This window comes from Chiloscyllium punctatum, chromosome 1 (assembly GCF_047496795.1).
Source record: "Chiloscyllium punctatum isolate Juve2018m chromosome 1, sChiPun1.3, whole genome shotgun sequence".
Classification (NCBI taxonomy): domain Eukaryota; kingdom Metazoa; phylum Chordata; class Chondrichthyes; order Orectolobiformes; family Hemiscylliidae; genus Chiloscyllium; species Chiloscyllium punctatum.
The window spans coordinates 145,624,565-145,640,500 of NC_092739.1; the positions used below are offsets into that span (position 1 = coordinate 145,624,565).

Sequence of the window (15,936 nt, forward strand, 5' to 3'; positions counted from 1 at the left end):
TCTCTTTCTTCATCGCATTCTATGGTAGTTAATTCACAGGTTCAGTCCTCTTTGAATGAAGAAATATTCTCATCTCAGTCTCAAATTGTGTACCCTGTCTCTAGAGAGTGTCCCCCACCTCTGTCCTTGACTCCCCAGTGAATAGACAACAGCTGTACCCCTTGGACAAATGGGTCAATAATAAAGGGACATAACTTTGAAGTGAAAGCTAGAGGTTTAGATGGGATCTGAGGGAATACCATTTTTACGCAAAGGGTGGTGGGAATCTGGAATGCACTACCTGAGAGGGGAGTCAAGGCAGGAAACCTTACAACCTTTAAAAGCACTTGGATGACTACTTAAAAGTGTCACAACGTTGAAGGCTATAGGCCTAGTGTGGGAAAGTGGGACTAATGATATCCAGTCGTCCCCCCGTACCCACGGTGGATACATTCCATAACTCGAAACTGTGGATAGGAGTGAACCAATTAATTTAAATGGGAAACACACCTTTCTGGCAGCCCCTGGTCCCAGGTTCTGGAACATTCCCTGTAATATTTTTGGGCCATGAAAACCGAACCTGTGGATTCCGAGGTCAGCCTGTATAGTCATAGGAGTTATATAATTTTAGTAGTATAGGCTTGATGGGCCTCTCCTAGACCATATAATTCTCTGATTCAGGGAAAGCATTTTCTCTGCATCTACTATGTCCAACCCTGTTAGAATTTTGTGTGTTTCAATCAGATTCGCTATCTGGGGTGGCACCCGGGTTCGATTCTAGCCTCAGGTGACTCTGTGTGGAGTTTGCACATTTTTCCTGTGTCTGCCTGGGTTTCCTCCCACAATCCAAAGATGAGCAGCTTAGGTGAATTGGCCATGCTCAATTACCCATAGTGTTCAGGGATGTGTAGATTAAGTGCATTTGTCAGTGATAAATCTAGCATAATAGGGTAGGGGAATGGGTCTGGGTGGGTTACTATTTGGAGTGTCAGTGTGGATTTGATGGGCCGAAGGTCCTGTTTCCACACTGTAGGGATTCTATGATTCTCCTCCTTCGATGTTCCAGTGAATATGGGTCAAGTCTGTCTTCATTCCTGATGTCAGCCTAGTGAACCTCCACTATATTCCCCCTGTCAGAAGTATATCCTTGGCACCTGGGCAGTCCATTTCTATAGCTCCCCCAGTGGTTTCTTTGGAAGACAGCTGGGAAGTAAGAATAGAGACCTAATAACTTCTCTCCCTTTACAGAGAGAAGTTGCAGCTATTTTCCAGTTCCTACCTGTCCAGTGCTGCTGAAATGAGCAATTAGATCTGACCCTTCATGCTGCTTGGCCCAACAACTCTGTGATGGTGATTTAACTGAAAGAGGTTTTTTTAAATATGTCAGATGCGCAGTGACAAAAAATGTTCCATCTTTTATCATCATTTTTTCCCAGGTCTGTGCTGACGGCTATGAAGTGAGCAATCTGATATCTGCGGACCCTGTGAAAAGAAAATGTGGCTTCCGTGCTGAATACTTCATCAAGCCTCCTGTACATGTTACCATTTCATTCCCATTTAACGTGGAACTATGTAAGATTGACATAGATGTGTCGGCCAGCTTACAAAACTCTTCAAGGTTGGATATTTATACATGTACCACACGCAGTAAGGATATGACATGGAATGGAGCTCCCTCACACAGCTCTCCATCAGCAGACCATGCCTTTTCTGACAGTGATGTTTTCACATTGGTGGGGAAGGCCATGTTGAAAAACCAAAACAAAGTGTCCTTCAGACATAAAGCCTTTAAAGCCAGGGCTCCTTTTCGTGAATTTACTGAGCATTCTGTTGTTGCTGATGGTACCTTTGTGCAGGATTTATGGAATAAGGGTCAGTTTTCACTGACAAATATAAATCACCTCAGGATCTCCATTGCTTATGTGTCAGGTGGCAGTTTGCCTTGCTTAAGGAAGGTTGACATCTGGGGCCAACCATCGTGGTCTTGCCCTCGTAATATCATAGAATGTGCCTTCAGAGTTTATCAGAAATACAAAGCTGAACCATCAATTCCAATACTCACGCAGGAAAATGTTTCTGTCACCCAGTCTAGTAATGCACCGAGAGACGGCCTGCACCCAGATGTTAGCAGCTCTTCAGTGACCAATGGGAATGTTCCAGAAGAATTTCTGGACCCCATCACTTCTGAGATCATGATCCTCCCAATGTTGCTTCCCTGTGGGAAAGTGATTGATCAGAGTACTCTGGACAAATACAATCAGTGTGAAGCTACATGGGGCAGAGTGCCAAACGACCCCTTCACAAATGTTCCCTTCAGCCGGAATTCCAAACCAGTCCCTCACTCAACTCTGAAAGCAAGGCTGGATTATTTCCTGCTGCAGACCTCGATACCGGATCGTGCCGTTGTGGGGAGGACTCGCGTTGGATTTGCTGCCTCATCTGCAGTGAAGAGAAAGTCAGACTCCCCACAGGGCGTAGACACAAATCCTATCTTGGAAGGACTAAATGCTGGCATTAGTGGGAACTCCACTGCTGTGCTAGACTGTGGTGAAAAGCGATTCAAAACAGGAATGAGAAAACTGCAAGAGCCTGTACAAGATTTGGGTATAACTGTCTTTCATTTTCTCCTTTTGTCACTTATAGAAAATAGGGCAGCACAACGCAGCAATAAGGAATTTACCAGAAAATTATTTATTTGTTGAGTTGTCAGATATGGAACTCAGAGGTAATTGAACAATTAGATTAGATTCCCTACAGTATGGAAACAGGCCCTCAGGCTCAACAAGTCCCCACTGACCCTCCAAAGAGTAACCCACCCAGACTAATTCCCCTACCCTATATTTACCCCTGACTAGAGGTATTTAGATAAATACAAGGGGAAAAGGAACAGAATAACAGGTTAAGATGAAATAAGCTGGAGGAGATTCATGAGGAGCATTGACACTGCCGTAGACAAATTGGACTGAATTCCCTGTTTCTGTGCTGTAAAATGCTATGTAATTAATCTCCAACAGAGCCAGAAGGGAAATGAGGGAAACCCTAAGGTTTGAAGCCAAATTCTTTCCAAGCTTGCTCCAATTACTGTATGTCATGTCAACATAGTTGAATAATGTCTTTCTTAATTTGAGTTGGATCAAGCTGTCACCTCCACTCGGGTACAGTTTCCAGCAGGGTCAATGAACTGAAATCAGGAATTGTAACCTGAGTTGATTTTTCATTTCTCAGATGGATTCACTTGTAATATCCATACCACCACCCCCAACTAAAATTAGGTCACACAAGTGGGGAATTATATCTTGTTTTTGTAGACCCAGATGCCTTCCTTGCTTGTCCCTCTGGTCTGTGGCTGAATTTTCGTTTTGCCCTTTTGATTTAACTGCTGTAATATAATTTTCATGGGTGCATCTGTTTTTGTTACCTTCCATCGGTGCCTGGGTATTTTAACACTTCAAAGTGTCACACTTTGTTATACATATGAAGTTAAATATTTACAATAGAAAAAGGTGGCTGATTGTTTCAGGCTACCTTCTTCTGACTGGTAGGCAGAATTTAACAATGTTTGTGCTTATATTCATAAAATCTTAAAATGACACAATATGGAAGGGAACGGTTTGATCCGTGCTGTCTGCTGGTTCCTTGAAATAACAGGACGAGCAGAGTAGTAATCTCAGGATTTCTACCGGTGCCACAGGCTGATGAGGCTAGGAATAGAGTGAGTGGCTGCAAGGCTGGTGTAGGAGAGAGGGCTTCAGATATGTGGATCATTGGGATTCTTTCTGAGGAAGGTGGGACCTGTACAAGAAGAATGGGTTGCATCTGAACCGGAGGGGTACCAATATCCTGGGTGGGAAGTTTGCTACAACTCTTCGGGAGGGTTTAAACTAGATTGACGAGGGAGTGGGAACCTGAGCTTCAGATCAGGTGATGGATAGGTAGTGGACAGCCAGAGAGTCTGTGAGGAGGGATGGGCACTTGATAGGGAAAAGGTGCAGTCAGTGTGATGGGTTGAAGTGTGTGTATTTTAATGCAAGAAGTATCAGGAATAAGAGTGATGAACTCAGAGCATGGATCAGTACTTAGAGCTATGATGTTATGGCCACTGCGGAGACTGGATATCACAGGGGCAGGAATGGTTGTTGGATGTTCCAAGGTTTAGATGTTTCAAAAGCAAGTGGGGGAAAGCAAAAGAGGTGGAGGAGTGGCATTGCTAATCTGGGATAGTATCACAACTGCAGAAAGGGACATTATCGAGGATGGTTTCTGTACAGAGTGAGTATGGGTAGAAGTCAGAAATACGATACGAGTGGTCACTTTTTTGGGAGTTTTCTCCAGGCACCCCAATAGCAACAGAGAAACGAGCAGCAGATTGGGATGCAGATTTTGGAAAGGTGCAGAAGTAACAGGGTTGTTGTCATTGGTGACTTTTAACTTCCCAAATATTGATTGGAACCTACTTAGTTTAAATAGTTTGGATGAAGCAGTTTTAATCAGGTGTGTGCAGGAAGGGTTCCCTTATGTAGATAGGCTGACTAGAGGAGAAGTGCAAAACTTGTGCCCACACCTCCCCTCTCACCTCCCTTCAAGGCCCCAATGGACCCTTCTATATCCGTCGCAAATTCACCTGCACCTCCACACACATCATTTACTGTATCCGCTGCACCCGATGTGGTCTCCTCTACGTTGGGGAGACAGGCCGCCTACTTGCGGAACGTTTCTGGGACACCCGCACCAACCAACCCAACTGTCCCGTGGCTGAACACTTTAATTCCCCCTCCTACTCTGCCAAGGACATGCAGGTCCTTGGCCTCCATCGCCAGACCCTGGCCCCACAACGCCTGGAGGAAGAGCACCTCATCTTCTGCCTAGGAACCCTCCAATCACTTGGGATGAATGTAGATTTCTCCAGCTTCCTCATTTCCACCCTCCCCCACCTTATCGCAGTCCCAATTCCCGGATTCAGCACCGCCCTCTTGACCTGAAATCTTCTTCCTGACCTCTCCGCCCCCACCCTTTCTCTGGCCTACCACCCTCACCTCCTTCCACCTATCGTATTTCCAGCGTGCCCCCCATCCCCCAACTTTTATCTCAGCCAGCTTGGCACACTAGCCTCATTCCTGAAGAAGGGCTTATGCCCAAAACGTCGATTCTTCTGCTCTTTGGATGCTGCCTGGCCTACTGCGCTTTTCCAGCACCACACTTTTCAACTCTGACTGGAGGAGATGCCATTCTGGATTTGGTGCTTCACAACGAACCACGCCAGGTGTCAGATCTCTCGATGGGAGGGCATTTCAGCAATGGTGATCACAACTCCATGAACTTTACTGTACTCATGGAGAGGCATGGGAGCAGACAGTATGGGAAGGTATTTAATTGGGGGAGGGGGAATTAAAATGTTATTAGGCAGGAAGTGGGGCGCCTCAATCAGGAACCGATGTTCTCAGGGAAATGCATAACAGAAACGTGGAGGTTGTTTTGGAAGCACCTGCTGATGGTGCTGGGCAGGTTTGTCCCACTGAGACAGGAAAGGGATGGCAGGTTGAAAGAACCTTGGGTGACAAGGAATGTGGAACATCTAATCAAGAGGAAGAAGGAAGCTTGCTTAAGGTTGAGGAGGCAAGGATCAGACAGGTTTTAGAGGGTTACAAGCTAGCCAGGAAGAAACTGAAAATGGAGAGTTAGAAGGGGACATGATAAAGCTTTTGTGGACAGGATTAAGAAAAACCCTAAGGCTTTTTACACTTCTGTGAGGAACAAGAGGATGGCCAGAGTGAGGATAACAGTTCTGTCAGTCTTTAAACAGGGGAGGAGAGTGTGGGTCAATACTGCACAAGCACAAAGATCTTTAGAGAGTGAAGGGGAGACTCAATCTCTTGAATTCCAGATAAAGTGGAGTAGTAAAGAAAGTCATGCAGTCTGCATTGACTTCTGTTTAACAACAAGTCTGGATGACTTGGTTACTGTGGGGTCAGCAAGACTCCGACTAAGACTCACTGGGAGCAGATGTAGGAAGTATGGACATTCACACCCGAAAACAAAGGCAAGAGCGGTCTACAGCCTGAAATGCAGGCAGAAAGGCTATCCCTTTAACCAGAGAGAACTTCAATGTCAATCGAAGGAATCCTCCAGATTCATCTTGCATGATCATGGGAAACAGTTGCCAGTGGGACTTTATTTGCTGGTATTTTGCTCAAGAAATCTCTAACACCTGTGTGATGATCTCCATAGACACCAATAACTTCTAGTTAAAAGCTGAAAGGATGCCACAACAGGGTTTCATGTTATAAGACATTTTTGCAAAAGACTAAAAGCCCATTTGACTAAACACTTATCCTTGTAGGCAACTTTTACTTCAAATGCAAAATAAAATAACGCCCTTGTTCTCTTAACAGAACTGAAAACACGTTCCACAGGGAAACTTCATGTTTAATTGTCCCAGAATCCAAAGGTGATTCATAGTTCTCAGGAGTTTAATTCTGTTCTTTTCCTTTCTTAACCTGGTAATCCTTAATGTCAGAATAACCTTAATGAAGTGTTAGATCATAAGGTATAAGAGTCTAAGTAAGCCATTCAGACCATCGAGTCTAGCTTTGTGTTAGCTTGAGTTCAGTCTTATCAATCCAAATACAAACTCAGAGCTGAAAAATGTGTTGCTGGAAAAGCACAGCAGGTCAGGCAGCATCCAAGAAGCAGGAAAATCGACGTTTCGGGCATAAGCCCTTCTTCAGGAATGAGGAGGGTGTGCCAAACAGGCTAAGATAAAAGGTAGGGAGGAGGGACTTGGGGGAGGAGCATTGGGAATGCGATAGGTGGAAGGTGGTTAAGGTGAGGGTGATAGGCCTGAGAGGGGGTGGGGGCGGAGAGATCGGGAAGAAGATTGCAGGTCAAGAAGGCGGTGCTGAGTCTGAGGGTAGGGACTGAGATAAGGTGGGCGGAGGGGAAATGAGGAAGCTGGAGAAATGTGCATTCATCCCTTGTGGTTGGAGGGTTCCTAGGCGGAAGATGAGGCGCTCTTCTTCCAGGTGTCGTGTTGCCATGGTCTGGCAATGGAGGAGGTCAAGGACCTGCATGTCCTTGGCGGAGTGGGAGGGGGAGTTGAAGTGTTGAGCCACGGGGTGGTTGGGTTGGTTGGTGCGGGTGTCCCAGAGGTGTTCTCTGAAACGTTCCGCAAGTAGGCGGCCTGTCTCCCCAATATAGAGGAGGCCACATCGGGTGCAGCGGATGCAGTAAATGATGTGTGTGGAGGTGCAGGTGAATTTGTGACGAATATGGAAGGATCCCTTGGGGCCTTGGACGGAAGTGAGGGGGGATGTGTGGGCGCAAGTTTTGCATTTCTTGCTGTTGCAGGGGCAGGTGCCGGGAGTGGAGTTTAGGTTAGTGGGGAGTGTGGACCTGACGAGGGAGTCATGGAGGGAGTGGTCTTTCCAGAATGCTGATAGGGGAGGGGAGGGAAATTTATCCTTGGTGGTGGGGTCTGTTTGGAGGTGGCGGAAATGACGAAGGATGATACGATGTATCTGGAGGTTGGCGGGGTGGTAGGTGAGGACCAGTGAGGTTCTGTCCTGGTGGCGATTGGAGGGGCGGAGTCCAAGGCCAGAGGAGCGGGAAGTGGAGGAGTTGCGGTGGAGAGCATCGACAACCACGTCTGGGGGGAAATTGTGGCCTTTGAAGAAGGAGGCCATCTGGGTTGTTCGGTATTGGAATTGGTCCTCCTGGCAGCAGATGCGGTGGAGGCGAAGCAGTTGGGAATATGGGATGGCGTTTTTACAGGGGGCAGAGTGGGAGGAGGGCTTCCCCGGCCCCCAATGCCTTATTACACCTACGTTCGGGGCACCACCCACGCCCTCCACGTCCTCCGTGATTTTTGCTTCCCCGGCCTCCAACACCTTATCTTTACACCTCCTTCATGCTGTCCAGATAGCCTAAATAAATCTAGACCCTTTTTCCAGCATTTGACACATATCCCTCTTACCCCTTCCTGTTGCTTTTTAAATGTTGTAATTGTACCAGCGTCCACCATTTCCTCTGGCAGCTCATTCCATACACGCACCACCTCGGAGTGAAAAGGTTGCCCCTTAGAGGTCCCTTTTTTTACCTTTGCCCTCTCACCTTAAAGCTATCCCTCATAAATTTATAAACCTCTGTAAGGTCACCCTTTAGCGTCGATGCTCCAGGGAAAATAACCCCAGCATATTCAGTCCCTCCTGATAGCTCAAACTCTCCAACCCTGGCAACATCCTTGTAAATCTTTTCTGAACCCTTTCAAGTTTCACAACATCCTTCCTATAGTGGGAGACAAGAATTGAACACAGTATTCCAATGTCCCGTCTGGCCGTAACATGGCCCCCCAACTCGTATGCTCGATGTACTGACCAATAAAAACAAGCCTGAAAGGTGTTTTTATAAGAGCCTTGAGTTGCTACACTTCATCTTCTAAAAGTTACATACTGCTGCGAGAGATTCGCCAGTGGTGAGGCAGTCAATGTTTAAAATGCTGGATTGGATATTAAACAATTCAACACCTTTGTCCTGGATGGTGCCAAGTTTCATGAGTGTTGTTGGAGCTGCACATATCCAAGCAAGTGGCGGAGTATTTCATCAAACTCCTTACTTGTGACTCCTTATTTGTGCCTTGTAGCTGGTAGACAGGCTTTGGGAAGTCAGGAGGTGAGTTAACTCCCTGTAGAATTCTCAGCTTGGGTTTGAACCCACAGTGTTTTTGTCGTTAGTCCAGCTTCTAGCCATGTATATGATCAGGGATTCAACAATGATTGAATGCCATGGGGAGATGGTTAACTTCACCAGTTGGAGATAGCGATTGCTTGCCACTCGTGAGATGCATGTTACTTGTGTGTAAGTCTTTTTGATTTTGTTTGTATCTTCATCAGGTCCGGTTTCCCATGAGCAGAGGTTGTCTCAAAGTCTGGATAATGCTTTAACTTCTGCCTTAAGCACACTGCCAACCTTCACAGTTCGGCAAAGGCAAGACCAGCAACAGCCAGTAGCCGGCAGCATCTCTGACTGCACACAAGGTATTGCATGTGGGTCAAAGCTAGATGTATAGCTGGAACAATATCAGCTCAAATTCATAGCACTTTTTAAAGCAGGAGTCACATGTGGAAAGAGACAGCATGTTGCAAAATCAGAGCTGTCCTCTTCTTAGAATGAGACATTAAATAATCAAGATCCCAGTGACGTGTTAAGGTGATAGCAGAATTCAAGGATTAGAAAATGTTCTGGCCAAAATCCCACCCCATCAAAAATTACCAACATAAGCAGATCGTTTGAGCATGTACCTGTTCATAAATTGACTCCTTCATTTGCCAGGTTGAACAGTCATGCCTATACCTCAGAAGTATTTCATTCATAGGGTTTTGAAGGTCCTGAGCATTTAATAAGGTAGTTTATGTGGAGTCAGGTTTCCCAAGCTAGTTCATAAAGTTTTTAAGTAGGAAGGACACAAAATTGGGTTGTTCACTTTCCAGGTACACACACCTAGAGGTCAGGAGTAGAAGACAGCAGAATGACCCAAAAAAAACTCTTTAAAAAGTGTAGTGACTGCTGTGAAATTCCTGCCTGCAATGTGCATTTTATTCTCAACATCAAGAATCAATTGCCTCAGTTCCTTTGGATAAAATGGTGTTTTGTTTTGCAGTTTGTCTCATTGAAACTTGCAGAATACTGTGAGGTCTGGATAGCGTGGATGTGGAGAACTGGCAGGAGAGACTAGGATCCAAGGGTACAGCCTCAGAGTGAGGGTACAACCCTTTAGAACTGAAATTAGGAATTTCTTCAGCCAGAGGATGTGTTGAATCTCTGGAACACATTCCCACAGAGAGCTATGGAGGCTAATTCTCAAGTATATGATTCATCAGGGGATCAAAGGTTATCGAGAGAAGGCAAGAGAATGGGGATGAGAAACATATTAGCCATAATCAAATGGCGGACCAGACCCGATGACCTGAATGGCCTAATTCTGTTCCTGCATCTTATGCTCTTGGGGTCTACAATCAGAAACTGAAGGGAAATGTTTAGAGAAATTTATTATAAATCTGAGCTGCCGGAAAATTGGATTTATCTGATTATGAATTGTTATGACATTTGGAGCAAGTACCAATACAGGTCGTCTTCTGCCAAACGAAATTGGGAATCAGCTTCCTTTTTGTAGAATAGTCTACAGTAAGTGTATCTGATAGAACTTACTGTTGATATTTATGAAGATGAATACTTTTTTTATTGTTGAAATGGCTTTCACCTGAACTGGACTCACTATTGTCATAATTGCCTAGGTCATGATTCATCTTAATATTATAGAAGTGACTTTTGGTTCGGAGAAGATTAAATTTATACAGGAAAGGTAATTGAAATGTTAAATTTGAAAAATTTCCATGACATCTCAAATAATATCAGTGCAAGGGTTCCATGTGAGCTTGTCAGGTCAAGGTCAGGAAAGAGGGAAAGTCATAAAAGCAGCATGTGACCTCCATTTCCCTGAGCAATGGCAGTCAAGATTCGTAGAATCCCTACAGTGTGGAAGTAAGTAATTCGGCCCATCGAGTCTGCACAAACCCTTCGAAGGACATTCTACCCAGACCAACCCCCTACCCTATCCCCATAACTCAACATTTTGCATGGCTAATCCATCTAGAATAACCATCCCTGGATATTATGGATAATTTAGCATAGCCAATCCATCTGACCTGTATGTCTTTGGACTGTGGGAGGAAACCCGTGCAGATTTGGGGAGAATGTGCGAACTCCACACAGTCACCTGAGGCTGGACTTGAACCTGGGTCCCTCATGCTGAGAGGCAGCAGTACCTACCACTGAGCCACCGTGCTGGTCTGAACAGAATTACCTTCACCTCTATGGAAGTTTTATTTGAGATCAAAGTGTTTGATTTTAAAGCTAAAGTTCATTAATTTGAAAAAAATATATTGGACATCTCAACTACTTTTGCAACCATAGAGCGTTATAGTGATTGGGATGGAGCATTGGTTGGGGTTATGGAAAGGTGTCTCCAGGACTTTTCCAGAAAGCCATCTTGGATTGGAACTAAAAACATCAAGTTGGTCCATGTAAGTCTCAAATTCAACAGGCAGGGAAAGAATTAGTCTGTTAAGAGCTGACAGGCATTTGTAAACTGGAAATAAAAGGGCTATTGGAAATCAGGACTCCTCATCAGCGATTACTCACTTTTAAATGAGCCCCAGGTGGACAGAGGAAGTGCCTCAGTGTTGCCCTCTCAAGGCTTCACTGGTGAAGTGCAACATTCTCACAAACACCTGGCCCGGGACCAGAGGAGGAGCATCTGGCAAGGCGTCGAGTACCTCAAGATTTGCTGCTGAGAAAATGCAGAATCCAGGTGAAAACAGTGAAAGGAATGTGCTGCTGCACCCATTCCCCACTCACCCCCCTCCCATGGCCACCACCTATCCCAAGTCTAACAGAGCCGGCGGTAGCCACATTGGACTGTACAACCATCTGTAGACTCACCCTGAGAGTGGAAGAGAGGCATCTTCATCTGTGAGGGACCGCCAATGATGATGGTGATGATTATCCACCTCAGAAATTCCATGTCACTGGTCATGGACTCTGTGGGTCCTTGTGTGGCTAATGAGCTGATCCGAGAGCTATATCTGACTGAGACCATATGTTTGTTAGGTATTTCTGGGAGGTGGGATTGTCCTTGACCTTGAGATTGTTGGCATTCCTTTCTCTGGTTCCTTTTCCATACTTTCTCTTGCCAACTGGTGTTTTTAAAGAATTATGTTCCTTCATTCATGAGCTTCCTCCAAGTCAGTTTCTTTTGAATGAGGGTCTCCCATGCATTGATATTTTTGTAGCATTTCTTAAGGGAAGCCTTCAGGGAGTCTTTGAAATAGTTCCTTTCTCCTTCTGTCATTTGAGTGCTTTTTTTGAGCTGGATGAAGACGATCTGCTTGGTAGTCGGGACTCGAGCATCCTAACCATGTGGCTGGCCCAATGGACTTGGCTTCTCTGCACAAGCTGGGAGGACAAATGTACTAACATCAGCATTCTTGAAGCAGCTAACAGCACCGATATGGAGGTCACAATCATTTAAAACCAACTCCACTGTCAGAAGCCAGCCAACTCTCACTTCTCTTGAAGTTGTATCTATAAGTAGCCCATGTTTCAGAGCCATATAGAAGATTCTGAAGGATGACTGCCTTGTACACAAGGATTTTGGTATCAGCACAGATGTCACATTTATCAAAGATGCTCATCTTTAGGCATCTGAAGATGGTGCTCACAGACTGAGATGTTGAATCTCTTATTGATGTCAGCCTTAGATGAGAGGTACTTCCAAGGTTCCATGTTTGGGAAGATTTTCTCCTTTGATTTTAATGGAGGGATAGTCCAAAATGTGACCTGGCACAGGTTGGTAAAGACTGTGTCTGAGGTGAAAGCACAAAATGGTTGCCTTGGTAAATGCAGTGAAGCTCAAGTTTGAGCTGGGAATCCACCATTGTAAAGTTTTGAAGAAATGTGTAAGCATCACTTAACCAAAAGCTAATGAAAGGATACCCATTTACTTTCATACATCCAAAACTAGTTTAAATGTTTAGGTGAGATCACAGTGAATTCCTGAGAGTTGTGGCAGTTTGGTCTCAGAAAATGAAGAAACCTTCAAAAGCCTGATAAATAGTCACAGACATTCTAGTGGTTGGGGTGTGGGAGGGGATAAGAGAGTCTCAAGTAAGAAGTGAGGGTCAAAAGATAATTCTGGTTCAATATATAAATGATCATGTTTGATTAGGCTTTTTGATTAAATTTTAAATAGTTGTCTAAAGCATTGTTTATTTAATAGGTTTGCTTACCTGTTATATGGTAAAATTCAAGGAGCAGGAGAATCGACGTTTCGGGCCCTCCACTCCCTCCGTTCCAACCCCAACCTCACTATCAAACCGGCAGACAAGGGAGGCACAGTCGTAGTTTGGCGCCACCAACCTTTACACCGCTGAGGCTAAACGCCAGCCCTCTTCCTACTGCCCCCTTGACCATGACCCCACCTCCCACCACCAAACCATCATCTCCCAGACCATCCATAACCTCATCACCTCAGGGGATCTCCCATCCACCGCCTCCAACCTCATAGTCCCACAACCCCGCACCTCTCGTTTCTACCTCCTGCCCAAAATCCACAAACCTGACTGCCCCGGCCGACCCATTGTCTCAGCCTGCTTCTGCCCCACCAGGACAGAACCCCACTGGTCCTCACCTACCACCCCACCAACCTCCATATACATCATCCGTCGCCATTTCCACTACCTCCAAACGGACCCCACCACCAGGGATATATTTCCCTCCCCTCCCCTATCAGCGTTCCGAAAAGACCACTCCCTCGTCAGGTCCACACCCCCCACCAACCCAACCTCCACTCCCCTGCAACCGCAAGAAATGTAAAACTTGCACCCACACCTCCCCCCTTACTTCCCTCCAAGGCCCCAAGGGATCCTTCCATATCTGCCACAAATTCACCTGCACCTCCACACACATCATTTACTGCATCCACTGCACCCGATGTGGCCTCCTCTATATTGGGGAGACAGGCCGCCTACTTGCGGAACGTTTCAGAGAACACCTCTGGGACACCCGGACCAACCAACCCAACCACCCCGTGGCTCAACATTTCAACTTCAACTCCCCCTCCCACTCCACCAAAGACATGCAGTTCCTTGGACTCCTCCATTGCCAGACCATAGCAACACGACGGTTGGAGGAAGAGCGCCTCATCTTCCGCTTAGGAACCCTCCAACCACACGGGATGAATGTAGATTTCTCCAGCTTCCTCATTTCCCCTCCCCCCACCTTGTCTCAGTCAAATCCCTCAAACTCAGCACCGCCTTCCTAACCTGCAATCTTCTTCCTGACCTCTCCGCCCCCACCCCCACTCCAGCCTATCACCTTCACCTTGACCACCTTCCACCTATCGCATTTCCAACGCCCCTCCCCCAAGTCTCTCCTCCCTACCTTTTATCTTAGCCTGCTGGACACACTTTCTTCATTCCTGAAGAAGGGCTCATGCCCAAAACGTCGATTCTCCTGCTCCTTGGATGCTGCCTGACCTGCTGTGCTTTTCCAGCAACACATTTTCAGCTCTGATCTCCAGCACCTGCAGTCCTCACTTCCTCCTCTATGGTAAAATTCATTTGTTTTAAACCATGGAATCTTTTGGCACTCTTTCTTCTGTTGATCACAGCATGTTCAAATTTCTCTTTAAATGTTTACTATCTCTACCAGGATTGTAACGCTGGAATTCGATTCTAATTACATTTGCCTGAGAGACCAGAATTGAACAGGAATAAATGCCACCTTAAATCCTGTTTGAAATGCTTTGAAAATAATGTACTGTTTGTATCTCCACAGAGTGGACTCCAGCCAGTTCTGACGAAGTGTGCATCTCCTGCAGACAGTCATTCTCTGCGTACTCCCAGAACGTGGTTGTGTACAGACTGCTCTGTGGGCACCTGATCTGCAGAGTCTGTCTGTCAGAGAGACAGAAATCTTCAGCACTCTCCTGTTTGAAATGCAACCGTGCAATCTGTACTCACGATGTGGTGCGGGTTCATCTTTAGAGTTCAGGCACTTTGAGCCATCCTGAATGTGTTTGGCAAAGTCTTATGTCGCTTGCATTCCACTACAGCTAGCAAAACTCAAATAAAGAACATTTAAATGCAAACCTTTCTGATATTTGAAATGTGTTGTTTACAATATTGATGTGCTATAACAGATTTCAATTGCATTTATATCTGGGATCACACTTCATAACACACCAATATTTGGTTTCTAGCTGAATTAAATGATGTGAAACCTTCAAGAGTAAAAATCCAAATCAGTAAGAGGAATGCCAGAGAACAGTAAAAGTGCCAAGAAAAGTGGGAGGAATTAATGAGCCCAATCTAAACCTTTGTGGTTTTAGTGTGATTATGTATTTGGAGCTGTCTCAGGCCTCTGTCCATCTGATCTGTCTGTGTTGACAAAGTTAGTGATTGTTCCCATCAAAACCTCTGTTCTCCAGTGAGGCAACAAGTCAGCCATGATAATAGACAATAGGTACAGGAGTAGGCCATTTTGCCCTTCGAGCCTGCACCACCATTCAATATGATCATGGCTGATCATCCTTAATCAGGATCCTGCTCCTGCCTTATCTCCATAACCCTTGATTCCACTATCCTTGAGAGCTCTATCCAACTCTTTCTTAAATGAATCCAGAGACTGGGCCTCCACTGCAGAGCATTCCACACAGCCAGCACTCTCTGGGTGAAGAAGTTTCTCCTCATCTCTGTCCTAAATGGTTTACCCCGTATTTTTAAGCTGTGTCCTCTGGTTCAGCACTCACCCATCAGCGGAAACCTGTTTCCTGCCTCCAGAATGTCCAATCCTTTAATAATCTTATATGTCTCAATCAGATTCCCCCTCAGTCTTCTAAACTCAAGGGTATACAAGCCCAGTCGCTCCAGTCTTCCAGGAATTGACCTCATGACCCTACGCTGCACTCCCTCAATAGCCACAATGTCTTTCCTCAAATTTGGAGACCAGAACTGCACACAATACTCCAGGTGTGGTCTCACCAGGGCCCTGTACAGCTGCAGAGGAACATCTTTGCTTCTATACTCAATCCCTCTTGTTATGAAGGTCAGTATACTATTAGCCTTCTTCACTACCTGCTGTACCTGCATACTTATCTTCATTGACTGGTGTACAAGAATACCCAGATCTCTCTGTACTGCCCCTTTACCTAAATTGATTCCATTGAGGTAGTAATCTGCCTTCCTGTTCTTGCCACCAAAGTGGATAACTACATTTATCCACATTAAACTGTATCTGCCATGCATCTGACCATTCACCTAACCTGTCCAGGTCACCCTGCAATCTCCTAACAACCTCATTACATTTCACCCTGCCACCCAGCTTAGTATCATCAGCAAATTTGCT

At 45.6% G+C, this 15,936-nt stretch overlaps 1 protein-coding gene across 1 annotated transcript in view; it reads left to right on the forward strand.

Moving 5' to 3' along the window:
• The window catches only part of ubox5 (U-box domain containing 5), a 45,300-nt gene extending 30,620 nt beyond the window's left edge, over positions 1-14,680 (forward strand). The window contains exons 3-5 of the mRNA XM_072576638.1: positions 1,416-2,583; positions 8,865-9,008; positions 14,368-14,680. Coding sequence (XP_072432739.1) covers positions 1,416-2,583; positions 8,865-9,008; positions 14,368-14,576 — 1,521 coding nt within the window. The 3' untranslated portion in view covers positions 14,577-14,680. The remainder of the gene's footprint in view (positions 1-1,415; positions 2,584-8,864; positions 9,009-14,367) is intronic.
• The last annotated feature ends 1,256 nt before the right edge of the window (positions 14,681-15,936 follow it).